At 52.0% G+C, this 27,500-nt stretch overlaps 2 protein-coding genes across 4 annotated transcripts in view; both read left to right on the top strand.

Moving 5' to 3' along the window:
• The window catches only part of CAPN1 (calpain 1), a 39,318-nt gene extending 26,128 nt beyond the window's left edge, over window positions 1–13,190 (top strand). For 2 of the 3 annotated variants that reach the window (XM_066610458.1, XM_066610460.1), the window contains 12 exons: window positions 1,535–1,710; window positions 1,797–1,808; window positions 2,144–2,355; window positions 2,894–2,933; window positions 3,272–3,337; window positions 4,503–4,560; window positions 6,479–6,543; window positions 6,692–6,760; window positions 7,151–7,229; window positions 9,150–9,266; window positions 10,738–10,796; window positions 10,946–13,190. In XM_066610458.1, the coding sequence (XP_066466555.1) occupies window positions 1,535–1,710; window positions 1,797–1,808; window positions 2,144–2,355; window positions 2,894–2,933; window positions 3,272–3,337; window positions 4,503–4,560; window positions 6,479–6,543; window positions 6,692–6,760; window positions 7,151–7,229; window positions 9,150–9,266; window positions 10,738–10,796; window positions 10,946–10,972 (980 nt within the window). In that variant the 3' untranslated portion in view covers window positions 10,973–13,190. The other variant, XM_066610459.1, reaches the window with a different exon arrangement.
• A 2,320-nt stretch (window positions 13,191–15,510) lies between these two features.
• The window catches only part of POLA2 (DNA polymerase alpha 2, accessory subunit), a 21,816-nt gene continuing 9,826 nt past the window's right edge, over window positions 15,511–27,500 (top strand). Inside the window, exons 1-13 of the mRNA XM_066610250.1 lie at window positions 15,511–15,602; window positions 16,152–16,276; window positions 16,725–16,810; window positions 17,787–17,844; window positions 18,443–18,549; window positions 18,788–18,981; window positions 20,206–20,294; window positions 22,031–22,186; window positions 22,279–22,341; window positions 23,060–23,102; window positions 25,105–25,229; window positions 26,190–26,228; window positions 26,494–26,567. Coding sequence (XP_066466347.1) covers window positions 15,515–15,602; window positions 16,152–16,276; window positions 16,725–16,810; window positions 17,787–17,844; window positions 18,443–18,549; window positions 18,788–18,981; window positions 20,206–20,294; window positions 22,031–22,186; window positions 22,279–22,341; window positions 23,060–23,102; window positions 25,105–25,229; window positions 26,190–26,228; window positions 26,494–26,567 — 1,247 coding nt within the window. The 5' untranslated portion in view covers window positions 15,511–15,514. The remainder of the gene's footprint in view (window positions 15,603–16,151; window positions 16,277–16,724; window positions 16,811–17,786; window positions 17,845–18,442; window positions 18,550–18,787; window positions 18,982–20,205; window positions 20,295–22,030; window positions 22,187–22,278; window positions 22,342–23,059; window positions 23,103–25,104; window positions 25,230–26,189; window positions 26,229–26,493; window positions 26,568–27,500) is intronic.

Raw genomic sequence — 27,500 nt, 5'->3', positions numbered from 1 at the left:
CCTTTTCCCAGACAGCAAATGAAGCTGTAAGCCCATTGGCTGGTCTGGGCTTCAAGCCAGAGGGAAGTGGGTTTTGTGCAGCTGATGTCTTTGCATGAACCTTTTTTTTCCTACTTAGTAAGTGAGCCTGTGAAGGAGAATTCTGGACTCAAACCCCTTCCTCTTAGTTTTTGTACGGAAGATCAGCCCCCTTCTCCCGAAACAGCACATTTCAGTCACAGGCTGACTGCCTGATCTGCTGGTGGTGTGAAACAGGCCAAGGAGTCCTTACCTCTGAGCTTGAAATACCCATCCCTTGGTGTCTCCCTGACTGCCCGCCCTGCATTGGGTGCTACCATTGTCAGCAGTATTGAGTGTTCTTGACCTCGTGCAGAGGTTCTCACACTTTTAGCAAGGACCCACTTTTTAGAATGAGAATCTGTCAGGACCCACTGGAAGTGATGTCATGACCTGAAGTGACATCATCAAGTAGGAAATTTTTAACAATCCTAGGCTGCAATCCTACCCACACTTGACCAGGAGTAAGTCCCGTTTACTTTCATTGTCAAAGCACATACTTAGTAAAAAGTACACGTCTGTAACATTTCCCCAAATGCATAAGAACATAAGAACAGCCCCGCTGGATCAGGCCATAGGCCCATCTAGTCCTGCTTCCAGTATCTCACAGCGGCCCACCAAATGCCCCAGGGAGCACACCAGATAACAGAGACCTCATCCTGGTGCTCTCCCTTGCATCTGGCCTTCTGACATAGCCCATTTCTAAGATCAGGAGGTTGCACATACACATCATGGCTTGTACCCCATAATGGATTTTTCATCCAGAAACGTGTCCAATCCCCTTTTAAAGGCGTCCAGGCCAGACGCCATCACCACATCCTGTGGCAAGGAGTTCCACAGACCAACCACACGCTGAGTAAAGAAATATTTTCTCTTGTCTGTTCTAACTCTCCCAACACTCAATTTTAGTGGATGTCCCCTGGTTCTGGTGTTATGTGAGAGTGTAAAGAGCATCTCCTTATCCACTCTGTCCATCCCCTGCATAATTTTGTATGTCTCAATCAAGCAGTCACATACCATGGTAGCATCGTCTAATAGATTAAAAATAAAAAATTGAAATGAATGGGGACCCACCTGAAATTGGCTCATGACTCACCTAGTGGGTCCCGACCCGCAGTTTGAGAAACACTGACCTAGTGGAATGGGCCTCTGTTAGGCCTTCAGCCAGTATCCAACCTGGTCAAGTGCTGGACTCTCCCCTGCTTGTAGTGGCGTCATGGCTAGGAAATGGAGGTGCAAAATGGGGTTCCCTGTCTGGAGTCTCACCTCTGCCATGAACTCACTCAGGGAGCTGTTCCCTCCTGGCCTCAGTCTTCCCCATCTGCAATATGGGGATATTGATACCAGGCTTAGAGGGTTCTGGTCAGGGCCATGTCAGGATAATACATTTTGCACGCCTAGAAAGCACAATACAAATGTCAAGTACTAACAGTGTTAGTACTACGAATATGTTCTCCGCTCCGTCTTCCTTCTTCAGCTACGTTCTGGATTAACCCCCAATTTAAAATCCGCCTTGATGAAGTCGACGATGATGACGACGACGGAGGGCGAGAATCGGGTTGCAGTTTTGTTCTGGCGCTGATGCAGAAAAACCGGCGCCGGGAGCGGCGGTTTGGCAAGGACATGGAGACCATTGGCTTTGCGGTCTATGAGGTTAGCAGCCATTGGGCTTTGGGCCGGGGCTTGGCGCTCTTGCTCTCCCTGTTGACTGCCGCTTTTCCTTTTCTGCCCCACTGCAGGTACCTCATGAGGTATGTATGTGAAAACCAACTCCCGGCCACCCCCAGTAAGTCAGTGAAGCATCACACCCGGGAGAGGATCTTGTCTTACGATGTCCACGGCAGGTGTCCATGTTTGGAAGTTGTGGGTGTCCCGTCCCCGAAAGGGCCAACAAAAAGGCATTTTTGTCGGGCTTCTGTGGCTCAGGGTCACACAATGAGGTTTGTGACTGTGGGGGAATCTGAACCCGGAGTTCCCCAGTACAAGCCTGTCCCCTCTATCACATGATAGCCAGCCGTTCCTGAATTGGTGCAGGATACAAAGCTGGTGTAAAGTGCTTCAGCCCCCCGTCTTCTCCCTCCGGCAGTACGTGGGGCAGCCCTCGATCCACCTGAAGCGCGACTTCTTCCTGTCCAACGCCTCGCGGGCCCGCTCGGAGCAGTTCATCAATCTGCGGGAGGTCAGCACCCGCTTCAAGCTCCCCCCGGGCGAGTACATCGTGGTGCCCTCCACGTTTGAACCCAACAAAGAAGGAGACTTCGTGCTCCGTGTCTTCTCAGAGAACAGAGCCGGGACAGTGTAAGTCATCCAGTCCAGGGGGACCAGCCGGTTTGCTCCACCTTTTGGATTTTGCCTGCTGTGCTATTTCAGCATCAATCCCCCCACCCTGGATTATATTGCATGTTCCGCAATGGGTTTACTGGTCTTGAGTTGCATGGGTCAGTGGCCTGCCACCCCCAGCCTCATCAGGCCCCTTTTCTTCCCCAGAGGGATTTTGTCAGCCTTCTGGTTCCTTCTTTTTGTCTCTGACCCCCCCAGGGCTCATTCCTTCCCTGGGAGCAGATGTGACAATTGGTGTCCTTCCTCTGTGCTTGCAAGGACGCTGACTAAGGCATAGCTGCTGATGCCAAGGAACAGCCTGTGGTGGCATCTGGGCACTGCTCAGCTCCAGGCAGCATCCCGCCCTCCCCTTCCCCTAGGTCAGGGCAGTCGTGGGGCTCTGAGCAGTGGGTGTCAGTGGGGCTGGGTCAGTCCCCAGGCGTGCCTGGGTGGATTGCCTTGGGCAGCTTGCATTTCCCTGGGAGGATTTTGATTGTCGCTTTTTGTTCTTCTTCAGGGAAATGGACGATGAGATCCAGGCCACTCTCCCAGAAGAGGTGGGAATCCTCCTTTAGAGGGCTGCAGGCAGGATTTGTGTTCTGTGTTTGTATTCTAGGGAAAAAAGAAGATAAAAAGAGTGGAACAGGAGGGGTGGAGGGCTCTCCTCTGCACTTCCTGTTTCTGTTTGAATCCAGGAAGTGGCTGATGTGGGCATGGACAGACAGAGGTTGCACCCTTGCCATCCTGCTGCCTGAGGCGGCCACCTCAGTCAGCCTCATGGATGGGCCGGCTGTGCTTGTGTCTGCCTGTTGCCTGCATCCAAGAAGGGTTCGCTGTGTTAATAGGCCTACCCTGAAGTCTCTAATTTCTGTTTTGGTTGCATCTTCTTCCCCAGAAAGTGCTTTCAGAGGGTGAGATCGATGAGGGCTTCAAGCAACTCTTCAGGCAGCTGGCTGGCGCGGTAAGCTTGCAGAGTGTCCAGCAGAGTGGCAAAATGAGGCCCATTCTGTGGCAGACCCACATGTGGAAGACAGGGCTGCACCACCCAGGACAGTAATCGGGACCAATTTGAGTGAGGCCAAATCCCAGCAACTTTCAGATGTTTAATACTATTATTCTTCAAGAATGTGCTTATCTCTCAATGCTTGTATTTAAAATGCCCACACCTGTGCCAAAAGGAGTGCAGGCCAAATGAAACCCCCCACAAGAATATGGAGGATTGTCACTTAAAAAAACCACTGCCAGACAGGGCAAGATAGCTGCCAAATGTGTGTGATTTGTCTGTGGAACTCCTTGCCACAGGATGTGGTGATGGCGTCTGGCCTGGATGCCTTTAAAAGGGGATTGGACAAGTTTCTGGAGGAAAAATCCATTACGGGGTACAAGCCATGATGTGTATGTGCAACCTCCTGATTTTAGAAATGGGCTGTCAGAATGCAAGGGAGGGCACCAGGATGCAGTTCTGTTACCTGGTGTGCTCCCTGGGCATTTGGTGGGCCGCTGTGAGATACAGGAAGCTGGACTAGATGGGCCTGTGGCCTGATCCAGTGGGGCTGTTCTTATGTTCTTAACTACAATTCCCAGGAAGCCTTGCAGGTCTCTTGTTGTCTGGTGTGCTCCCTGGGGCATTTGGTGGGCCGCTGTGAGATACAGGAAGCTGGACTAGATGGGCCTGTGGCCTGATCCAGTGGGGCTGTTCTTACGTTCTTAAATGCTTTGCATCGGGTGGGGGGGGGGCAGACTGGAAGAGAATCTGAATCCCTAGTCAAGCATCCCTATGACTTGAAATTTTCTGTTGGGTGGAGAGGAAGAAAGTTTGAAGCAGGGAGAGAGTGAGCGAGAGGTGGATGAGGCCCGCTAATCAGTCCTGAATCCTGCAACCTAAGAGTGCAGTCTAGGCATCCTTCCTTTGAAGTACGTCCTGCGGGACTTACAGGAAGCTGTGAACAGGCAGCGTTTCATTGTGGGACCCTCCTTGTTGTTTAAATTGTAGTTTGAGGGGGAGGAGCATGTCCTTCAAAACACTACTTGTTTTCTTTTAGGAATTTATCTCACAGTGTGTCCTTAAGATACTGCAATATCTTGTGGAAAAATGCATGTATTTTCTTACGTGACCCTCTTTGCAGGATATGGAAATCAGCGTTCGTGAGCTGCAGACCATCCTCAACAGGATCATGGGGAAACGTAAGTGCCATGCATCTGCTGTGCCCCCTTCTCCACGCATCCCTCTTGTTTTTGAAAAACTGTCAGCAGGCAGTGTGCTTCTTGTGAAAACGTTGTATGTGAGTGCTGGGCTGCGCACAGCTAGACTGCTCTCCCCCTTCTCCTGGGGAATGTCCCTGGCAGTGCGGGCTTGCCCTCAGCGCAAGGAAATGCAGCCAGGACAGGAGAGAATGCAAGGCTGCTGTTGGGGGTACCATTGGCTCGAGGGGGGGGGAGGGCTAAACGTCTCTGCCATTGAGAGACATGTTCAAACACCCACGTGGGGGGTTGTCGGGGGCAGAGCTCTGGGACTTGTACAGCAGGAGTTCTTGGGGGTAGGTGGGCTGCCTTTGAAACTTCTCTCAAAGGACTTGAGCCAGGAAGGAGCATGAAAGTTCTATTGCCACCTACCCCAAGGTGACATGAGTTGCATCTTTAAATAACGTATCAGAAAGTTTCAGAGTAGGAGTAAGTGGCAGCCGAAGAAAACACTGGAAGTGGACCTTTAAACTTTGTTGTTGTTTTGTAGCCTTAGTGGGCTGCGGCTCTTGGGGTGCCACAATCAGCTTATATTACCGCACCCAGGTTCACACGGCTGAGAAACCCAAAGCAGTCAGATTCGTGTACATGGTTATTTGAAGACCAACAGGCTCTCCTGCATGACTGTCACACACCTGGCGCTGAAAACTCCACACTGGGTGTTCTGTGATACATCATTGACCCTGAAAATTGCCCTAGTTCTGTCCTTGGAGAGGCAGCCTTGGCTCCCTTTCATGAGAGGTCGCTGCCCTCTAGTGACAGCGAATGAAAATGCAGGCCTTGTCCCTGGCCAGTTCAGCTGATTTTGAGCAGCCCCTTTCTGTGTGAATGGGGACTGGTAACTGTGAAATTAAACCTCAGGTCAGCAAGTAACAGGCAAGGACGTTCTGGGCTTCCTTTGTCACCTCTCTTTCTTTCTGGAAGTCTCCCCACAGTGAGGGGACCCGGCCAAGTCCTGCATAGTGTGCCGCTTGAGCCACGCTTTCGCCTTCAGGAAGCGCCTTGGAGTCCCTGCTGTTGAGAAGGACTTTTGGGGTGGTCTGTATCTAAAATGTGTTGCACGCTCGAAGTTAATTCTGTGTGCAGTAATTGAACGGCTCTCCTTTTTAAAAAAATGCACAACTTGTTTGAATGTTTAATTGTGGATTTTATAAGGCAAGGCAGGATAAAAACACGTGCAAGTGGAGAGAACTAATGGGCAAAGCTTGGTCCTTATTGCCTCTGGCAGCAAAAGACTTGCCCAAGTTCATGATGAACTGTTGTCTCTTGTTCCTGGCACTCTGGGGTCCTAGGAAGTTGGTCATAGTTGGTTTTTGCTACTTGTGTTGTCTTTTCAATGAAGTAGTTTCTTTCATTGTACCTCTGTTGACTGTTCCATGGTTAAAATACTTCCACCCTTGCCTGCATGCAGCAGGGACTGTCTCTCCTCTGTCTCTGTGTGGTGGTTGCCCTCTGTGTAGGCACTGCAGAGAGAAACCGAGCTCTAAATCAGTGCTTTTCAACGTTTGTCCTCCACTGCACCACTTCACATGGTCCACCTATTTGAAATACCACCAGAAGTAACTGGAGATGACACCATCGCCAGTTACTTCCAGGTGGGGAGGCCAGATGCGATGCAGCAGACTCCAGGAGGAGGCTCAGGGTAGACAGGAGGGCTTTTTCAAGCATGCTTTGGAGCTCTGCTCGCTGAGCTGCACCTCCTACGGTTGTTTGTTGTGTCATGCCTGGTCTCGCTGCCGGGCAGCAGATGTCCAGGGGTCCCACAAGTACCACCAGACACCACCTCAAGTACCACTGGTGGTCCCCGTCTCACTGGTTGAGAAACACAGCTCTAAATCATCTCCTTTGCTTGCAAATGCAGACAAAGACCTTCGGTCGAAAGGTTTCAGCATAGAGTCTTGCCGGAGTATGGTGAACCTGATGGATGTATCCTCTTTCTGTGGTTCTGGGACTGCCTGTGTCTCTCGGGGGCTGTGGGTGCACACAGTGTTCAGTGATAATACGTAAATTCTGCCACTGAGCTACTCCTAATCCTCAGCTGGAGATTCTCCTTAACGATTCCTTCCTGCAACAGAGAGATGGAAATGGGAAACTTGGCCTGGTGGAATTCAACATCCTTTGGACCAAAATCAAGAATTATTTGGTAAGCAAACTTTCCCTTCTGCCTTCAGATGAAGTGTTGAAGTGTTGAAAGCACTGAGTAGTAATTCAGTGGAAATCGAGGAAAAAGACTGGTCATTTACAAACAGAGTAAATGTGAAAGCAGCACCCAGGAAGTGCAATCTCTTCCGTTTCCACCTGGCCTCTTGCAGCTCTGAGGTTCTTCTTTGGAGCCCCCACATGTGGTCAGCGAGGGGTTGGAGCTTCTCTGTTCTGGGAAGGTGGCTGTTGGAGGCATGGAACATGCCTGGTTTTCCCCTTGAAGTCTGGGATAGATGTTTTAAAATGCCTCCAATCCTTGGGGGTCAGTTGCCCGGTTTGCTGTGTGTGTGTGTGTTTTAATCTTCTCTTTTTTCCACTCTCAAATTTTCAGGCAGTCTTTAGGAAGTTTGACGTAGACAAGTCGGGGAGCATGAGTGCCTATGAAATGAGGATGGCTTTGGAGGCAGCAGGTGATGTTCCCAGTTAATCTCTTCCTTGGTTCCACCAAAGCAGTCCTCCAGGCAGTTCCATGACTGTGGACTGCGAGAGCCTGCCCAGTACTGCGGCTGTCAGTTATTGCACTGATCTCATGCGTTGGTGTCACATCTGAATATGGCCACATCTGCATTCTGTGGCCACTTGGTCATCCACAAATCTCCCCTCCCCCCCCATGTAGGCTCTAAATAGGGAACTTTCCCTCTGCATTGTAGTTAATTGACACATAATCAGGGAGTTGTCTCCTTCACCTGCTATCACTATCAGAGAGTATTCACCATTCACTGTCAGTGAATCATCTTTGTACTTGACATAATAATGGTCAGTGATTTAACCTTCTCCAGCCCCGTAGCACTTTGTACAACCCCTGGGAGCCTCTTCCTGGAGGCAGGAGCCTTCACGGCAGAGAACTGCATATGAGTGGGTTGACCCGATGGTGTGAGAAAGACCTGTGCAATTGCATCAGTCGTGCACAGCTTCCAAACACATGGGATTGCAGAGGAGTGCGTGTGTATGTGTGTGTGAAGAAGGTGTGTCTTAATGCAAACAGTTAAGACTTGAGAGCAAATAGATCCCCACTGTGATTCCGAAGCAGGAGTTGTTACTGTTTTGTAACAACTAAACAAGGAGGGAATTAGAGGACAGGTCCTCTCGTGGATTGAGAACTGGTTGGAGGCCAGGAAGCAGAGAGTGGGTGTCAATGGGCAATTTTCACAATGGAGAGAGGTGAAAAGCGGTGTGCCCCAAGGATCTGTCCTGGAACCGGTGCTTTTCAACCTCTTCATAAATGACCTGGAGACAGGGTTGAGCAGTGAAGTGGCTAAGTTTGCAGACGACACCAAACTTTTCCGAGTAGTAAAGACCAGAAGTGATTGTGAGGAGCTCCAGAAGGAACTCTCCAGACTGGCAGAATGGGCAGCAAAATGGCAGATGCGCTTCAATGTCAGTAAGTGTAAAGTCATGCACATTGGGGCAAAAAATCAAAACTTTAGATATAGGCTGATGGGTTCTGAGCTGTCTGTGACAGATCAGGAGAGAGATCTTGGGGTGGTGGTGGACAGGTCGATGAAAGTGTCGACCCAATGTGCGGCGGCAGTGAAGAAGGCCAATTCTATGCTTGGGATCATTAGGAAGGGTATTGAGAACAAAACGGCTAGTATTATAATGCCGTTGTACAAATCTATGGTAAGGCCACACCTGGAGTATTGTGTCCAGTTCTGGTCACCGCATCTCAAAAAAGACATAGTGGAAATGGAAAAGGTGCAAAAGAGAGCGACTAAGATGATTACGGGGATGGGGCACCTTCCTTATGAGGAAAGGCTAAGGCGTTTGGGCCTCTTCAGCCTAGAAAAGAGACGCCTGAGGGGGGACATGATTGAGACATACAAAATTATGCAGGGGATGGACAGAGTGGATAGGGAGATGCTCTTTACACTCTCACATAATACCAGAACCAGGGGACATCCACTAAAATTGAGTGTTGGGCGGGTTAGGACAGACAAAAGAAAATATTTCTTTACTCAGCGTGTGGTCGGTCTGTGGAACTCCTTGCCACAGGATGTGGTGATGGCGTATAGCCTAGACACCTTTAAAAGGGGATTGGACAAGTTTCTGGAGGAAAAATCCATTATGGGGTACAAGCCATGATGTGTATGCGCAACCTCCTGATTTTAGAAATGGGTTATGTCAGAATGCCAGATGCAAGGGAGGGCACCAGGATGAGGTCTCTTGTTGTCTGGTGTGCTCCCTGGGGCATTTGGTGGGCCGCTGTGAGATACAGGAAGCTGGACTAGATGGGCCTAAGGCCTGATCCAGTGGGGCTGTTCTTATGTTCTTATGTTGCTCAGTGGTTTGGCTTCTTAACAAAATCTTTGTTGTTATTTGTGCCCTGGCAGGCTTTAAGCTGAACAAGAAACTCTATGAGCTGATCATTACACGCTACGCCGAGCCGGATTTAGCCATCGACTTTGACAATTTTGTCTGCTGCCTGGTGCGACTGGAGACCATGTTTCGTAAGTGTTGTTTCTTAAGAGCATTTCCTTTCCTTTGCCTGCACTGTCCAGGGCTCAGCTCTCTGTGACACCCAGGCTGCGGCTGGAGCCGTGTCACTCGCTTGGAGCAGCCTAAACCCATTGAAGGGCTTGTCAGTCTTTTGGAAGAGAGCAAAATGCTGTGGGAACTGTTCTGAACAAGGAGGTGGTTGTGATCTACTGACAGTGGAATCGCTGCACAGAGCCCAGGAGGCCCTGTAACATTTTAGTCCCTGGAAGTTCTCACTGATGTTTCTGTATTTCCCCGTTTGTTTCTGACCTTGTGATGGCCCCAAAGGGGCTTGCAAACATTTTGAAACGTGCTGAACGGTAAACTCCAGCACAGAATGCAGTGGGACAAATCAACCTCGGAACAATTTAGAGCAGAGTTGGAAAGTGCCAAAGATCATCCATCCCACCCTTTGCCTGTAGCAGGAATTCTCCTAGAGCATCTCAAGCCTCTGCTTGAAGGTTTCCAGTGAGGGAGAATCCAGCCCTTCCCTCGGCATCTGTTCCACTGCCAAGCCACTGTCAGGAATTTCATCCTGATGTCCGGTCAGAGTCTCCTCTCTTGCGGTTTGCACCCACCTGATCTAGCTCTAAATGTGTCACCCAAAGGGATCTAAAGAGCAGCTTTGGCCCCAAACCTGCAAGCACCCAGGAATGTTTTCAGTTCGTTTCAAATAAAAGCAAAAATCTAGCACGCCGGCAACCCATTTTTGAAGTTCCAAAGTCCTTTGGTACGTGTCGAAGGGTGGGCCGAGTTGCTGCAGTTTTGAGACACAAGTCCAGTGCTCCCTCGTGTTCACAGGTGTTCCCGAATGAACACACACACGATTCTTTGGATTTTTGGAGAGGCAAACAAACAGGCGACAGGAGAATTCAAAGGACTTCTAACGTTTACTCGTTTGCAAACGAGACCCCCCCCCCACACACACACTTGGAGGACCCCGAAGGATCACAATGATGCAAGTTTTATAGGGTCTGTTAGATAGGGGAGGGGGGACAAGAGCACACAAAGAGAGGATAGCATCCATGGGAAGAATAACAGACCAGCAGGCACACAAACAACATTTGGCATTGTTATCAGATCAACATCTTGGAGGGCAATTCGATACGCATCGGCAATTTGTTTACAGAGATATCCATTACAAAGAATCTGGTACTCTATGCATCCCTTTTATTTGTTTATGGCTCTTATTTATGACTTTCTGTCTTACCCTTGTGAACCCATACCTACAGCTAGCTTGTTCCGAGAGGGATAGCTTTTGGTCAGAGGAGAGCCTTATGGGTGAACTGGGCATCTTGGGATATTTCTATATTGTGAGCTGGGCATATTGATTTCACAGGCCTCGTTGCACAGCTCTCTGGACTCGTTCTGGTTTGTTTCCCAGAAAAGTACTGGAGCGAGGCGGCTGCTGCTTGAATTCTCCCTCCCCCTCTTCTCTTTCAGGGTTTTTCTACGCACTGGACTCGGACAAGGATGGAATCGTCACCTTTGACTTGGTTAAGGTAACGCCTTGAAGTCTGTGTGAACCAGTAGTTGGCTACGGCAGTGTCGGGCCGAGGGAAGCGATGAAAATCCCCCTGGGGTTTTGGACATCTGGTGTGAGTGAATGCTGAGGCTCTGACTCGATTACGTGTCTGTTGCTTCTCTGCAGTGGATTCAGCTGACCATGTTTGCCTGAAGAAGATATGGATCCCCCACACGGCTGCCTGGCCTTCCTCTTCCTCCATCACCTGTCCTACCCGCAAGTGCCTTGCGTCACGACGTGGCCGCTTCTTGCTTTTCGCTGCCTCCACTTCAGCCGGAAGGATGCGCGCGCACGCCCCGCTGTCCTCCTCCCGTGTTTGCCTTGTGTGCCGAGACATGGATTCCCTCAGCTCCCACCATTGTGCCTGGCGGCCCGTGGCCTGAAAGCCTCTTGGATCCAGAACCCCTAAGCCACTTTCAGCTCTTAATAATCCACAGCCAGTCTCTGCCAAGGAAGCACAGAGCGCAGTGCCAACCCACAGATAGGCCTTATTTGCCAATCACAGCCCCACTGTCCTGAAGGTGGAGCTCCTTGCAGTGCCAGTGTGACTGACGGCAACTCGGGCACAGCAGTTGGTGGGAAGACTCTGGCCTCTGAGGGCCAGTCTTTCTATGGCTCCTGGATTGTTTTATGTCGGGTCTTGTTCCTGATGTTGTGCTTTAGGGGGGCCTCCCTCCCACTCCGACCCTGCAGGTAGCACGTAGCCTTCACAGCCAGCGGCCAGGGACTCTTCTGTCCTCCCAGAATTGACCCCGCCTGTGTCGGCACCTGCATCTTCCTCCTCTAAGCTGTCCCACCAAACAGCTTCCTCAGACGCATAGCAAAGACAGGTGCCTCACCCTCAGCCCTGCTTCCAGAAGCTTCCTGGCTCTCCCAATTTGTGACTGCAGCAGCCTGGCTCATGTCTGTTCTATCACACCCCAGTGCCTGCTGGGAAGTCTTGTCTTCCATAGGTCAAACCGTGCCAACCTTGTGCCTCTCAGGTTTGCCACCGCTAAGTCACTGCTTGCCAATTAAACGTATTCCGAGTGACCGGGGGCTTCTCTCCAGCACCAGCGTGACCTGGTGCTGTGCATGTATTTTAACTCCGATTAAATTGGCCCACACCGTTCACCAATGCACACAGTGAGCCCTGGCAGGGGAACGTAGGTGTGTCCCTTCTGCTCTTGAGCCAGGCCTGTGTCCCCATGGGAGGCATTGTGGAGGGGCTCAGCCCCAGCTCTCTGCACCTCTCTGCTTTCCCCATTTTTTTTTAGGTGCTTTGCCCAGGCTTCTCCAGCTCTACTCCACTCACCCAAGGGTTCCCTTGCATCTCAAGAGGCTTCCTGACCTGAGTGGTCGAACCTGCTCCCATCAGGTTTTTGCTTCTGCACTGCCAGCAGTGGAGCTGTTTGCCTGTATTAAGTTCTTCCCCAAAGAAGGGACCTTTGCAGCAGGCTGCTTTGTCCTATAAGCACTGGGCGTGCACCTTTTGACACTGATGGGATCAGAGAGTTGTGGGGCAAGGGATGTTCAAATGCAGCCTGCCCTTGAGCACCAGCTCCTTAGAGTTAAAAAGAGGTGAATTGGGTGGAAAGTGGCAGTGTGGAGAGAGGAGAGGGGTGGGCTACAGCATCTCATTCGCACTGCGGCCATCAGGCTCTCCCTCCCACCTACTGCCTGAGGCATCGGCCTCCATTAATCTCACCAGATGGGCCAGCCCTGGCCAAAGAATAAGGTTTTCTCTCGTGGCCAACCTTTGCCGTCTGCCCCAGTCACAGCATTTTAGTGGACTTAAGGAATCAACTACCACAATCAGCAAAGTACTTTACTCCCCAGAGCTTTGGTGAAACAGCCAACACACTCTGAAACTTCCTGGTTCACACAAATACACCCCCCCCCCCCCGGAGCTTTCCAGGAGGGCACCAGGATGCAGGTCTGTTGTTGTCTTGTGTGCTCCCTGGGGCATTTGAGATACAGGAAGCTGGACTAGATGGGCTTTGGCCTGATCCAGCAGGGCTGTTCTTATGGGAGTGTCCTTTACTTAAGCCTTAGGCTGTGAGCTGTTCCTTGCTAAGCCTCACTTCGGCCACTGGTGCCTGAACACTGAAGCTTGAGCACTTGAGCACTCCTGTCCTGTTCCCGCACACACTCCCAGAAAGCTTTGAGGCAGCGCAGGTGCCCCCCACCCGCTCCCCTCTGAGGCTGTTTGCCTTCCTCAGCTGCACTGCGTTGTCCAGGGGCCTGCTCCTGCCGTGCCGTCGGGAGGTTCTGTATCAGGGATTGGACACTCTCTTGTGATGTAACTGGGTACTACTGTTTTATCTCTTTTTTTGTATTGTAGAAACCGATTTGTTTCATTACCAGAATAAAAGTGTTTTACCAAAATGAACAGACCTGGTGACCTTGTTGGCATGGTCAATCTTTTCCCGAGTGCTCGGCTGTGGTCCCCACAGTTCGCTTCGCACATTTTCCTCCCTGTCACCAAAGGCTCCTGACAAACTGGAACTCACTGAGTACTGGTCCAGTTTTGGAATGTCTGTTAGCCTGAACTGGGACCAAGCTAAACTGGAGCCTTAGTCAAAATTTCCTGTCCAAATCCCAGTGACAGGTTGTTCCACTGCCGCGCTGCTCTTCCCGTGACAAAAAACTTCCTCGTGTCTAGCCTAAATGTGCTTCCCTATCATTTTAACCACTGATGTTCTTATACAAGTCACTGTAAGTATGTGCAAGCTCTTGGTTTTAGAGGCAGGCTGCCTCAGATTGCCAGATGCAGGGGAGGGCACGAGGACGCAGGTTGTGTCTGTTGTCTTGTGTGCTCCCTGAAGCATTTGGTGGGCCACTGTGAGATACAGGAAGCTGGACTAAGTGGACTAGCTGGACTTAAGCCTGATCCAGCAGGGCTCTTCTTATGTTATTATGATCCTAGCCTTGCACTTGGGAGCCACAGCAAGCAAGCCCACCCCTCCTTCAGCAGCACAGCCCTTCACACAGCTGAGCTGGGCTCCCATTAGCCTTTTCTGGAGGTTAAAGGTACCCAGGCCTTTAAGCATCACTCCTCTAACTTGGTTTCCAGACCCCTCACCCTTTGAGATGCCCTCCTCTGACCCACTCCAGCTTCCCAATGTGCTTCATAAAATGTGATGCCCAGAACTGGACACAGTGCAGAACAGAGCAGAAGTGGGACTGCTAGTGAGCTGAATTTGCTGGCTCATGTTGAGTTGGAGATCCACAAAGTCTTCTTGGTTGGGGCCAGGAGACAGAAAAGGGCCCAGCCGGATCAACTTACTCTCCAAGGTAGTTCCAACTTTGTGCCAGACCAGCTGGGCACCTTGTGGGTCCTTAAGTGAGGCCGAGATGGGATGCTTCTGGAGTGCAGACTGTAGATCTGCTTCCTAGCACGGAGTCCCAGAAGCTGGTTGCTGGAGCCAGGGCTCCAAGTGCAGTGAGCTGAAAGCCTTGCGCTGTTGACCAGGGAACAGGACGGCCCTTCGGGAGCCCAACTGAGACAGCTGCTCCAGATGTGGGCTGGCGCTATTGTGCTTCTCTGCTTCTGCTGCTTTTCCTCCTCTTCCTCCTGGGATTTGAAAAGAGAAAGTGGAGTGGAGCAAGAGGAAGGTGTAGAGGGCAAGCGAGTGGTGAGCAAGAGTGTCAAGAAATGCTCTAGCCCAGAGGCATCAAACCCCTGAGGGTTTCATACAGAAGGCAGAAGTTAGCATTCAGGGCTCCAGCTGAGGGCTGGAAGTGACGTCATTAAGCAGAAAGTGACATCGTTAAGCAGCCAATGGCCAGAAATCAGACCCCATTCTCATACAGAAACTCATTAACTGCAAATGACAGAAGAGAAAATACACAAATCTTGATCATATTTCAAGATCTGGGAAAGCCCAATTTTCATGTGGGCTGCCCTTTCAGAGGTCACACCTCAGCAGCTGAGAGCCTGAGGGCCGGATAAAAAGCTTCTGGGGGCCGCATCTGGCCCCTGGGCCTTATGCTTGACCCCCCTGCTCTAGCCCACCACTCTCTTCTACAGTGTGGGGAGAGCATAGGAGCCTGGCTGCAGGGCGATTCTTTGGCCATGCTGCCCTGACTACCATGGGGCAGGAAATGGGCTCCGTGGGCTTCCTCCTAGGTAAATCTGGAGGGCCCAGTCCTAGGCATGCCTACTCAGGAGTAAGCGCCATTATAGTCAGTGGGCTTCCTCCTAGGTAAACCTGGAGAGGCGGAGAGCCCGGTCCTAGGCATGCCTACTCAGGAGTAAGCGCCAATATAGTCAGTGGGCTTCCTCCTAGGTAAACCTGGAGAGGCGGAGAGCCCGGTCCTAGGCATGCCTACTCAGGAGTAAGCGCCAATATAGTCAGTGGGCTTCCTCCTAGGTAAACCTGGAGAGGTGGAGAGCCCGGTCCTAGGCATGCCTACTCAGGAGTAAGCGCCACTGGAGTCAGCGGGGCTTGCTCCCAGGAAAGGGCCTGAGAGCGCGGGGGAGGCAGGTCTACTCGGAAGTAGATGCCCGGAGTGGGCGGGGTCGGGGTCCAGCAGCGCGCGGGGCTGCAGGAGAGCCCCCTGCGAGGGACGGAGCCTCTGCGCCCGGGCGGAGCCGGCGCCGCCTCCCTGCCAGCCCGCCCACGTGGAGCCCCCACGTGGAGCCGCCCACGAGGAGCTCCGCCCGCAGGCGCGGGGCGGAGCCGGCGCTTTCCCGCGCTGGGCCGGGCGGCGATGGGGGCTCCGGCGGAGGCTGCGGAGCTGCTGGCGGCGCTGCAGGAGTTCGGGCTGGAGGCGCGGGGCGACGCCGTGCTGCAGCAGCGTGAGCCCGGGCGGCGGGGGGGCGCCCTGGGCGGGGGCCGAGTCTGGGGCGCGCCGGACCCCCGCGGATGCCTCTCCTCCACGCTGCAGCCCGCCTTAACCAGACTGGGGGTCGGGACCCCCGTGTCACTCCGGAGGTGGGCCTCCAGAGTGAGCCACTCAGACCCCAGCGCTGCTCACTGCCCCGCCAAGAGCTCAGCTCCTGCAGTTTGCAAGTCTCCGGAGATCATGTTTCCAAAGTCAAGCGCGGGGGTCCCACTTCTGCAGAGTGGGTCCTGGAGAGCCTCTGCTGCAGTGCCCAGACCCACCTTTTAAAATACCGCCACAGTAACCGTGTCTGCTGTTCGCACCTTCCGCTCCTCCCGCCCCTTCTTCTCTTGTCACCTCCTTGTTCAGATTGTAAGCCTTTTGGGGCAGAGACTCAGCCTCCCCTCTCTTCATGGAGCATCAGGCTCCAGGAGGCCCCCTCCTCATAGTGGCTCTGGAGGAAGGGGCAGGCCCCATTTCTACCCCCCCCCCCGGGTGACGTGCTCCTCTCCCTGTCTTGCAGTGGTGGATCTCTGCACGCTGCACAGGCTGCCCGAGGCAGAATTGACAGATGAGCTGATCGCCTTTGCGACCAGGAAGGGCACGACCACCATCGCAGTTGATCTCCTGCACAGCTTTGAGCACGAGGTGAGAACGCCTGGTTTTGGGCTGGGGGGTGTCGTGGCTGGAAGGGGTGTTCCGATCCTGATGCAGCCCTGAGGTTCCTTGGATGTTCCTGGGGCCGGTCTGCGTCTCCCAGCTTGGCCAGCTTCACCAAGAGAAGGATAAGGGAGGTGTGAGGATCAAGCAGGGGGCGAGGAGAGGACCACTGAGGCAGGGCGAGAGAAAAGCGTTATGGAGCTTTGCTGCCAAGCTGAGAAAGACCTTTCATAATAGAGTATTCCAGGAGCAGGTGAGAGTTACAGCACAGGCGCCCCAGAGGCAGCCCACGGTTTGGAGGCCTACCCCAAATACTTGCAGCCGTGGCCCAGTTCCACAAGAAGTGGCTCCTCAGAACCACGAGTGGGGCCGCAGCAGGTTGCCTGCCTCGAGTGGGGGGTTGGACTAGATTGTCTTCCTGCAATTCTTCTTTCAGGTACTCAGCAAGCGACCCCCAAAGATTCGCAGGCGGAAGGAGAACCCCCACTGTGGCCTCCGAGACATCGACTCCATTCAAGAGCTGTATCCTCTCTCGGGGTTGTGTTGTGTGTTGTGTTGGACGAGCGGAGAAGCCTCTGTTGCTGCTGCAGCCAAACTGCAGCCTGGTATTAAAATGACCTTGGAACAAGCCACGTAATTCAAATTGTATATATCAGTGGTTCTCACACATTTAGTACTGGGACCCACTATTTAGAATGAGAATCTGTCAGGACCCACCGGAAGTGATGTCATGACAGGAAGCGACATCATCAAGCAGGAACATTTTTAACAATCCTAGGCTGCAATCCTACCTATGCTTACCCAGGAGTAAGTCCCGTTTACTATCGTTTTTAAAAGAATGTACATAGTAGCTCGTTCAAAGTCCAGGTCTGTAACATTTCCCCAAATGCAGTCACGTACCATGGTAGCATCAAGTCTAATATATTAAAAATAAAATATTGAAATAAATAGAAAGAAACAGGGCCTTCTCAGTAGTGGCACCAACGTTATGGAACTCCCTTCTCCTTGACTTGAGAACTGCTCCCTCTCTTGAGACTTTTTGGCGAGGCCTGAAAACCCTTTTGTTTAAACAAGCCCTCTGAGTTCATGGCCTCTTTAACATCTTTTCTATATCTCTTAGTATTTTTACAGGCCTGATTCCTCTATGATTTGCTGTGTTTTGTTCTTTTTATCTGACTTTTTATCTTACTGTTTTTATGGTGTCTGTTAATGTGTTTTAATATGTTTTTATTTGCTGTTAAATTATGTTTTTAATCTGTTTTTAACATGTTGCAAGCTGCCCTGGGTCCCTTTCGGGGAGAAGGGCGGGATATAAATAAAGTTTATTATTATTATTATTATCATCATCATCATCATCATCATTATTAAATGGAAACCACCTGAAATTGGCTTGCGACCCACCTGGTGGGTCCCAACCCACAGTTTGAGAAGCACCACATGGTTGCTTTTTAATATATTTATATTTGTGTATCTTTTGAGCCTTAACCTCTTCTCTCAGCCTGGATGTGGAAGAGGAGGAAGAGAACCTTCTGGATACTTACGCGTCACCATCAAAAGTAAGTACACAGAGTTGCAGGATGTGTTTCTGGGGCTAAGTGGCAGTTCTCGATCTTCTCACCAACCCATCTTGGTGAATTGCAACGTAGGTATCACCCCCTGGGAAGATGGGGATGCTCTTCTGGATTGCGCTGGGTCAACAACCCACTCTGCTGGCCTCTGCAGGCCTCAGAATGGCTTCAGAAGCAAACTGGAGTGGCCGTTCTGAGGCTTGCAGAATGTGGAGTGGGTCAGCAGCCCAGCACAACCCAGATCATGCCTCCTGCTCCCGGTGAGTAATTCTGCTTCTGGAACGACTCTGATTTGGAGCCAAATTGGAGCATGGTCAGGGGGGACGGTTCTAATTATGACCCACTGTACACGGGTTCATGACCCTCACTTTGGAAAACTCTTGAGTCCGATGCAAGACTTGGATGTGGAAAACTTTTTTTGTGGGCCACAGCTGCATGTGGGCCACTGTGACATACAGGACGCTGGACTAGACGGGCCTACGGGTGATGTAGCGGAGCTGTTCTTATGTTTTTGAGCCCCTGATTTTGAAGGGCAAAGACAGGAATTCTCCCTGCTGTCCTGAGTCTTCCTGCCTGTGTGCTTCAGAGTTCCCAGAAGAGAGCGGTGACCACGCCGGAGAACCCCCGTCCCAAGCGGACGCTCTCGAGTCGCAGCCCACACCTGCTCTTCTCTCCCAACAGCTTCTCCCCCAGGTAGGTCCCCCCAGGTTGGCCTCCTCCCTGCAGACATTGCTTTTCTCGATACCTGCTCCTCATTCGGCAAGGACAAAATAAATTGTTCTTTGCTCGGGCGGACGAAGCTGCAGACCAGACTCCTGGTGCAAACACCGTCCCACGCTGATCCCGTGCAGGGAAAAAGGAGCAGGTGTTGACGTAGGCGCCTGGATCTCTGTGATGTTTGTCTAACTCGATGTCTGTTTGTCCCCTGCAGCGCCACCCCTTCGCAGAAGTACAGCTCCCGAAACAACCGTGGGGAGGTGCTGACCTCCTTTGGCCCCGTGCAGGGCACCTCCTGGAGCGGCAGCGGCGGCTCTGCAAGCAGCGTGCGGCTCTTCAGCTCTCCCGACGGTTCTCTCACCAAGCTGTACAAATTCATGTTTCAGGAGCTGGCGGAGATCCGGGAAGGTGCCTTTCTCAGAGATGCTTTTAAAAACCAAAACCGAGCACAGCAGCTGAATTCTTGCGCTGCTGTCGATCCGTTTTAGTGGCACCTCCGTGGCAGAGTCTTCTGCTGGGTCGTGCCTTCTGCGTCAGCAGGTTTGCTTCTGGTTAGTTCCCCAACAGAGAGGGTCTGTGGTCCAGACTTCTCTGCAGGCTGCCATGCGCTGCCCCAGGAATCTTGCTCTTCCTTCCTGACAGAAATGCTCAGGTGTTACTTGGGAACCTGCTTGCCTGAGTCGAACCAGTGGCTTGTCTGCTGAGAACTGTTGAGCACAGTCGGGCAGGCAGTGGTTTCTCCTAGCCTTACCTGGAGATACCCTTATCCCCTGGGGGCTGGGGATAAGAATAGGCCTTCAGTTTGGCTGTATTTGTTGTAAGAGGCGACTGAACAGCCACCAGGTAGATGGGACTTGTCAGCCTGGGAAGGCAGCTCATCTGAGAGAAGGAAAACTCTGATCCCAAACCTCCACTGCCTTGTGGCTACATCCAGTTACGGAAAAGGCTTCAGGAGTCAACCTCGAGGCCAAATCCGGAGCCGGAGTCCCTGAGGCAGTTCATGGCTGAACACAGTCACGTTCTGGCAACTTCTGCGACGCCGCTGGAACCAACCGTATTGGCCTCTGCCTTTCCATTGGACCATTCCAGCGACGTGGAGAGGGGGGATTTGCTGCATGGGTAACAGCCTATCCTCCATACCTACTTTACCCAGGCTTCACGCACTGGAGTGGACACTCTGTTCCAGAACCACCATTCAGAGCGTGACACCATAGTCTTCCGAGACTGAAGGATGCCAACAAAAAAAAAACCTGGAGATACTGTTGGGAACTGAATCTGGGCCCTTCTCCATGCAAAGCGTGGAGTTCAGGACCTGTGAAAGTCCTGTTCTCCTGGGTTGGGGGGTGGGGAGCACTCATTGGCTGTGTCCCTCCTGCTTCTGGATGGATCCGGTTGGCTGGAAGACGTGTGATCTGAGTTCCCATCCTGACCTTGGGTTTGGAATGGGAACAACCTCCGTCACTCTTGTAGGTGACGTTTTCCAGGAGACCGGGGAGAGGGGGTGTCACAGCAGGAGCGGCCTTGCTCCATAAGCCTTTCTCAATGTGTAATAACATTAGTATTATCTCTCCCTTCTCTGTTATTGACCCTCCTCTCTCTGGTTCTCCCCTTTAAAAATATATATACCTATAGTCCTCTGTTGCAAGATTGAAGAACTGGGAAAAATACTGAAGGAGCACTACAAAATAGAAGAATTCTCCTCCTTGATCATCCCTGCGCAGGTAAGCTCTCCTTTCTTAAGATGCCCCTCTGGGAGTAGCATGTAGTGAAGCAATGGTTAATCCCCCTCCCTCCCAAGACTGCCTCCTTTGCATTAATGCAGTGTTTCTCAAACAGTGGGTCAGGACCCACTAAGTGGGTTGCAAGCCCAATTCAGGTGGTTCCCCATTCATTTCAATGTGTGTTTAATTTTTAATATATTAGACTTGATACTCCCATGGCCTGTGACTGCATTTGGGGAAATGTCACAGTTCTATACTTTGAACAGGCTGCTGTGTATGTGCTTTGAACAGTGATAGTCAATGGGGCTTCCTCCCTGTTAAGCGTGGATTGGATTGCAGCCTTTGGGAAGTTTGGGGAAATTTTTTTTTAAAAACAGAATCAGCAACTGCTTGGGAGGGTTAGGAAGTTCTTCTTTATTTTAAATAAAATTTTAAACTTAATGTAAACTTTTAATTTACTTAATTAGATTTGATTTTGTCATGTGGAGGGTGTTAAAAATGTTCCTATTTGATTATATCACTTCTGGTGCGTTCCAACAGTGGGGTCTGGTGCTGTTCAGTTTGAGAACCGCTGCATTACCTTTATGAAGGAAACCAGAAGACTGTAAATCTGCCTTGTCCCCAGTTCTTTCCTGTGCTTTGAAGCAGAGGCTGGAGAGTCACCTGTCAGACCCTGTAGTTGCTTCAGCAGCTACATTGGGCTAAGCAGGGGTTGGTCTGTGGAACTCCTTGCCACAGGCTGTGGTGATGGCATCTAGCCTAAGTGCCTTTAAAAGGGGATTGGACAAATTTCTGGAGGAAAATCCATCATGGGTTACAAGCCATGATGTGTATGTGCAACCTCCTGATTTTAGAAATGGGCTATGTCAGATGCAAGGGAGGGCTCCAGGATGCAGGTCTCTTGTTACCTTGTGTGCTCCCTGGAGCATTTGGTGGGCCTCTGTGAGATACTGGAAGCTGGACTAGATGGGCCTATGGGCTGATCCAGTGGGGCTGTTCTTAACTACAATTCCCAGGAAGCCTTGCAGGTCTCTTGTTACCTGGTGTGCTCCCCGGGGCATTTGGTGGGCTGCTGTGAGATACAGGAAGCTGGACTAGATGGGCCTCTGGCCTGATCCAGTGGGGCTGTTCTTATGTTCTTAACTACAATTCCCAGGAGGCCTTGCAGGTCTCTTGTTATCTGGTGTGCTCCCCGGGGCATTTGGTGGGCCGCTGTGAGATACAGGAAGCTGGACTAGATGGGCCTCTGGCCTGATCCAGTGGGGCTGTTCTTATGTTCTTAAACTACAATTCCCAGGAGGCCTTGCAGGTCTCTTGTTACCTGGTGTGCTCCCCGGGGCATTTGGTGGGCCGCTGTGAGATACAGGAAGCTGGACTAGATGGGCCTCTGGCCTGATCCAGTGGGGCTGTTCTAATGTTCTTAAACTACAATTCCCAGGAAGCCTTGCAGGTCTTTTGTTCTCTGGTGTGCTCCCTGGGGCATTTGGTGGGCCGCTGTGAGATACAGCAAGCTGGACTAGATGGGCCTATGGCCTGATCCAGTGGGGCTGTCTTGTGTTCTTATGACTATAAGACCTCCAGTGTCTTTTCCAACTCAAGTAGCCTACAATTCTGTGCCATTCTACACAGTCACCTACTTAATGACAGGAAAACCTGCCATTCTGTGTCCTGCTTCACGTGTAAGCTGAAGAATTTAAATGTGCCTTTGGCTTTTGTTTGGAACTGATTGCTGGAAGGAGGCAGTGACTGTTCTGGGCCACATCGGCTGTGACTCCAACGGAAAGCTGAACGCCAAGTCGGTCATCCTGGAAGGGGACCAGGAGCACTCCTCCGGTGGCCAGGTTCCTGTGGATCTGTCAGAGCTCCGGGAATATTCCCTCTTCCCAGGACAGGTGAGATGCTGGGGGATGGAGGTGCAGGGAGGTGTCTCTAGAATGCGAAGCAGCACCTCAGTCCTGAGCCCCTCCCCTTTTTGCCCCTCCAGGTTGTGGTGATGGAAGGTATGAACAGCACTGGCGCAAGACTTGTGGCATCCAAGCTGTATGAGGTGAGGAAATCCACCTACAGGATTTGAAAAACTTTTTCCTGCTGCCGGCCCATCCAGAGGTCAGTTGAGACGGTTGCATCAGACAGCGGCTTGGCAGGAGTGCCTCTGGTGTTGCTGCTGCTTCTCGTGCTTCCTGCATTGGAGCAAGGCAGAGTAGAACGGAGAGGAAGTGTGGAAGAGAAGAGAGGGGGAGGCTGTGGCTAGAATGTCTCCAGGATTCCAGCGCGCCCTCCTGCTCCTGTCTGCGCTTCCTCTTTCCGGTGGTGCCTCTGGGAAGTCTGGCTGAGTTGTGTGGCAGTCAAGCCAGCTGGCAGTCTGTTGTCTGGGAGGCTCTGCAGAGGCAGGTTTGCTCCAGACTCGAACTCGGAATGGGGTGGGGACAGAGTTTGAGACTTCCTTTTGGGAAACCCTGGCCTCTGAGCGGCCCGCTTGGAGGCAGGCTGTGCAGCATGGCCTTTCCCAGTTTGAAGAGACACTTGGCCAGCAGTCTGAGGTTAAGAGACTGGAAGGCCCATAGCCAGGGAGACAGACCAGGGACAGACTGCACTTGCTCCCGTTGTGGAAGGGACTGTCACTCCCGAATCGGCCTTTTCAGCCACACTAGACGCTGTTCCAGAACCACCTTTCAGAGCGCGATACCAGAGTCTTTCGAGACTGAAGGTTGCCAACTAACTAACTTTTTCCAAGGGCCACAGTAACTCCTGTTTTCTCTCTCCAGGGGCTGCTGCTTCCTTTCTACCAACCAACAAGTCAGCCTGCAGGTGAGTAGAAGCCAGCACTGAGCTTCCCAGAAGGGATGGTGTTAGGGCCATGTGGGCTTTAGGAGGAACTAGACTTGATGGGAGGTGGGGGTGCTGTAGAAACAGCCTCAACGTCGCACATCCTCTTCCCGTCCCCCTGTCATGCGTTGCTTCTCCTGCCTCAGCTTGTGAGCCCCGGCAGCCTCCAGACACACTGCAGGGCAAGGGAAAGGGGTTGTCTGGCATTGGGAACTCAGGCAGGCAGGTGATCTCAGCATGAAGTTGGGTGCCTTGCCCAGGGGAGTGGCCAAGCAGATGCCCACTGTGGCTTTCCATGAAGCATCTCTATCTCTCCGCTGGTCTGCCTTCCAATAGAGCAGAGAGCTGCTTTTGCAGGAACAGCAAATATGACACAGGCCTCCCGAAAACCCCTTAAAACGTGGCCAAGGATGTTTGAATGCGTTTAGGATCTTTTTGGGGTGCTGAATCCCAAAATGGCATTGGCTTTGCCTGATTGGGTCTAGTTTTGGGGTGCAGCTTAGCCAACTGATATGCTGGTTCGAGCACCTTCCTTGTGAGGAGACAGACACCGAGGCTTCCTCTTGAATCAGCATACAAGTTGGCCATTCTGTACCTCCAAACCAGAGCCAGTTGGCAGTTGGCAAAACCGATGCTATTTTCAGAACCAGTGGCGCAAAGTTACCCTAAAATGGTTCTATCGTTGGCAATAAGTTCAGTGTTGACCTGTGTAATCTCTCTCTGGTAGAGACCTGGCATTTGTGTGCTAAGAACAGCCCCGCTGGATCAGGCCATAGGCCCATCTAGTCCAGCTTCCTGTATCTCACAGCGGCCCACCAAATGCCCCAGGGAGCACACCAGATAACAAGAGACCTGCATCCTGGTGCCCTCCCTTGCATTGGCATTCTGACATAGCCCATTTCTAAAATCAGGAGGTTGCACAGACACATCATGGCTTGTAACCCATAATGGATTTTTCCTCCAGAAACTTGTCCAATCCCCTTTTAAAGGCATCCAGGCCAGATGCCGTCACCACATCCTGTGGCAAGGAGTTCCACAGACCGACCACTTGATGGTGCTTGATGCCACCTCCAGCTTCAATGGACTTGGACTGTAGCGGGCTGTGTGTGCCTTCCGGTGTCTGCTGGCTTTGAGTTGCATAAGCTGCTCAAGAGGTCCCAGGTCTCCCTCCCTACCTCACCACCGCATAGCAGACTCATTGGCTGACCTGCCTGCCTGTCAGAATGGAAGCAGAATGAGAGAAGGGAGTGGTTTCTGGGTACTCAGGAGACTGCCTAGATATGTAGAAAGGTGGAACTCTTTGCCCACACGCTGTGGTGATGGCACCTGGCCTAGATGCCTTGAAAAGGGGATTGGAGAGATAGATGGAGGAAAAGAGCAGCACAGGTGACAAGCCATGATGGGTGTGCACAACCCCTTGGTATTTTGGCTACTTCAGAATGCCAGGTGTGCCAGTGGCACCAGGATGCAGGTCTCTTGTCTTGTGTGTTCCCAGAGGTATCTGGTGGGCCACTGTGAGATACAGGAAGCTGGACTAGATGAGTCTTTGGGCCTGATCCAGCAGGGCTCTTCTTACGTTCTAAGTGGATTTCTTCGTCTTTTGATTTACAAAGTTGGAGTGGGGGCCCTGAGACAGCCTGATGTGAACATGTTCAGTGGCCCGGGGAACACTGGAGTGAAAAAAGAGGTGGCAACCACAGAGAGAGGGAACCAGCCTGCTTGAGCGAGCAAGGTGTTGTGGGAGAAGTCATCTTTCTCAATCACATAAATCCAGATGTACGCACTATTTCTTTTTACACACATTCCCCAGCTTGCCTCAGTCCTCAGCCATCGCAGACCTTATTGCACAGCTTGGGAATCTTGGGGTCGTGAATGGCTGCTGGACTCCTGCTAGCCTTGTAGGCATAAGGGCTAGAAACTTGGCTTTTTAGCTGTTCTCATAATGGATCCGGGGTCCTTTCTTGACACTTCCTGACTCTTTCAGACCCAGAGATGCAGATGGTGCTGGTGGCCTGTGGGCCTTACACGACCACGGACAGCATCACGTATGACCCCATGTTGGACTTGATAGATGCGATTAATAAAGACAAGCCGGATGTTTGCATTTTGGTAAGGGGCAGAGTTCCTGAGCTGTCTCCTCTGTAGGCGCTGAATAGTTGGGGCTCCCAGCTCTGGAACAGTATTTCTTGAGGGCAGGGGTCAGGCGTGGGGTGCCCCCAACACTGGCCTCTGTTGCTGGCACTTCCTGAATTTGAGAAGTGTGGGAGGGCTGGAACTCTGTACATGAACAGAGACGGTCTTTGCCTGCACCTCTGGTTCTTCTTGGAATAAAAGAGCATCTGTTTCCCACGATCTTTGCTTGATGTTTGGGTCTTTTAATTTGGCCTTTGATTGACTTTTCTGAAGTGGTGCAAAAAAGCTTTTCTGAAGCGGAAAAGGTGCAAAAGAGAGCGACTAAGATTATTACGGGGCTGGGGCGCCTTCCTTACGAGGAAAGGCTACGGCGTTTGGGCCTCTTCAGCCTAGAAAAGAGACGCCTGAGGGGGGACATGATTGAGACATGCAAAATTATGCAGGGGATGGACAGAGTGGATAGGGAGATGCTCTTTACACTCTCACGTGACACCAGAACCAGGGGACAGCCACTAAAATTGAGTGTTGGGAGGGTTAGAACAGACAAAAGAAAATATTTCTTTACTCAGCGTGTGGTTGGTCTGTGGAACTCCTTGCCACAGGATGTGGTGATGGCGTCTGGCCTGGATGCCTTTAAAAGGGGACTGGACAAGTTTCTGGAGGAAAAATCCATTATGGGTTACAAGCCATGATGTGTATGCGCAACCTCCTGATTCTAGAAATGGGCTATGTCAGAATGCCAGGTGCAAGGGAGGGCACCAGGATGCAGGTCTCTTGTTATCTGGTGTGCTCCCTGGGGCATTTGGTGGGCCGCTGTGAGATACAGGAAGCTGGACTAGATGGGCCTGTGGCCTGATCCAGCGGGGCTGTTCTTATGTGGGGGGAGGGTGCTGCCCGCCCCTTTTTGCTGACCTCGTTCTCCTCTAATCATTGCAGCTGGGACCTTTCCTTGATGCCAAACACCAGCAGGTTGAGGTGAGTGCCAGGGACGAGGAGGGGTGGCTTTCCAAGCTGCAACCTGTGTGAACTTGTCTGGTCCCCTGCTCCCTTTTGGAAATGGCGGGGGGGGGCTGTCAGCTAGTGGACATGGCCCCCTGCTTTTGTACTCTACTGCTATGTAGCAATAATGAAAAAGCGAGCCGCGTTAGGATCTGAAAGCTGCAAGAACAAAGCCCAGGTTGGCTCTCGTTCGACTCAACCCGACCGCAGGGCCCCCCTCTTCGCTTTTTGTCTTCCCTAGAATTCCCAACTCACCACTTCATTTGAGGACGTCTTCAAAAGGTGTCTCAAGATGATCATCGAAGGGACAAGGAGGTAACGGTCCAATCTGCCTCCGAGGGTTCCCTGAATGGGAAGCCCGTGCTTCGTCCTGAGCAGAGAGTGTCCTGGTGGATCAGGCACTAGCGTACCTGGGGGGGGGTCAGTGGGGGCAAGTGACCCCGGGCAGCCTGCCTGTGTGGTCCCACCACCATCTATTCCCTCTGCCCACAGCCACTTGGAGTGGCCAGGCCACCAGCAGTTTTCCACTTGGAGAAAAGGAATGCCACTGGGAGTGGAGCCACTTCCATCTTCCACAAGTCTTGGGCTGGCAGCACCCCCCAGAAGAGCCAGGGGTGGAGCTGAGGCTCCACTGGGGGGAAATCTGGCGTCCCTCTCCCTGGTGAGTCGGAGAGAACAAAGAACAAAAGCAGCCTTCTTTTCTGCCCCCTCTCCGAACTCCGTGCTCCCTTCCATCTCTCAGCAGCGTCTGTCGTGCGCTGGTATCGGCTCCACATCTGACCTCTCCTATTTGTTGAAAAGCAAAGAGGGACACAGTGAAGCTTGTCCTGGAGCATCTGAGCCGTCACTGACGCAAACAACCCCCTCTTCCCCCCCCCCCCTGGGCAACGTATTATCAACAGCACAGTTTTGGACAAAGAGAGGAAGGGGCCAGCTGATGAGGAGAGGCGACAGCTGTTGCCCCAGTAGGGGAATTTTGTGTCCTGCAGCTTCACTCAGTTCAGCCACTCCCACCTTCCCTACTCTTCTGCTTCCTGGATTCCAAAAGGAAGTGGAGTGGGAGACAGTCTAGCTCACTGCTCTCCTCTCCTTTGCATGTCCTCTTCTGCTCCATTCCCTTTTTCCTTCTGGAAGCCAAGGTGCCTGGAGGAAGGTCAGAGGGGCAGGTTAGGGGTCCCCCTCCACCCCAACTCCCTGCCTGGTGTGACCATTTGGGCTGCGCAGATGAGCTTTGCCCTGACACTGCCC

This window comes from Tiliqua scincoides, chromosome 15, assembly GCF_035046505.1.
Source record: "Tiliqua scincoides isolate rTilSci1 chromosome 15, rTilSci1.hap2, whole genome shotgun sequence".
Lineage (NCBI taxonomy): Eukaryota > Metazoa > Chordata > Lepidosauria > Squamata > Scincidae > Tiliqua > Tiliqua scincoides.
This window is presented reverse-complemented; position numbering and strand designations above follow the sequence as displayed.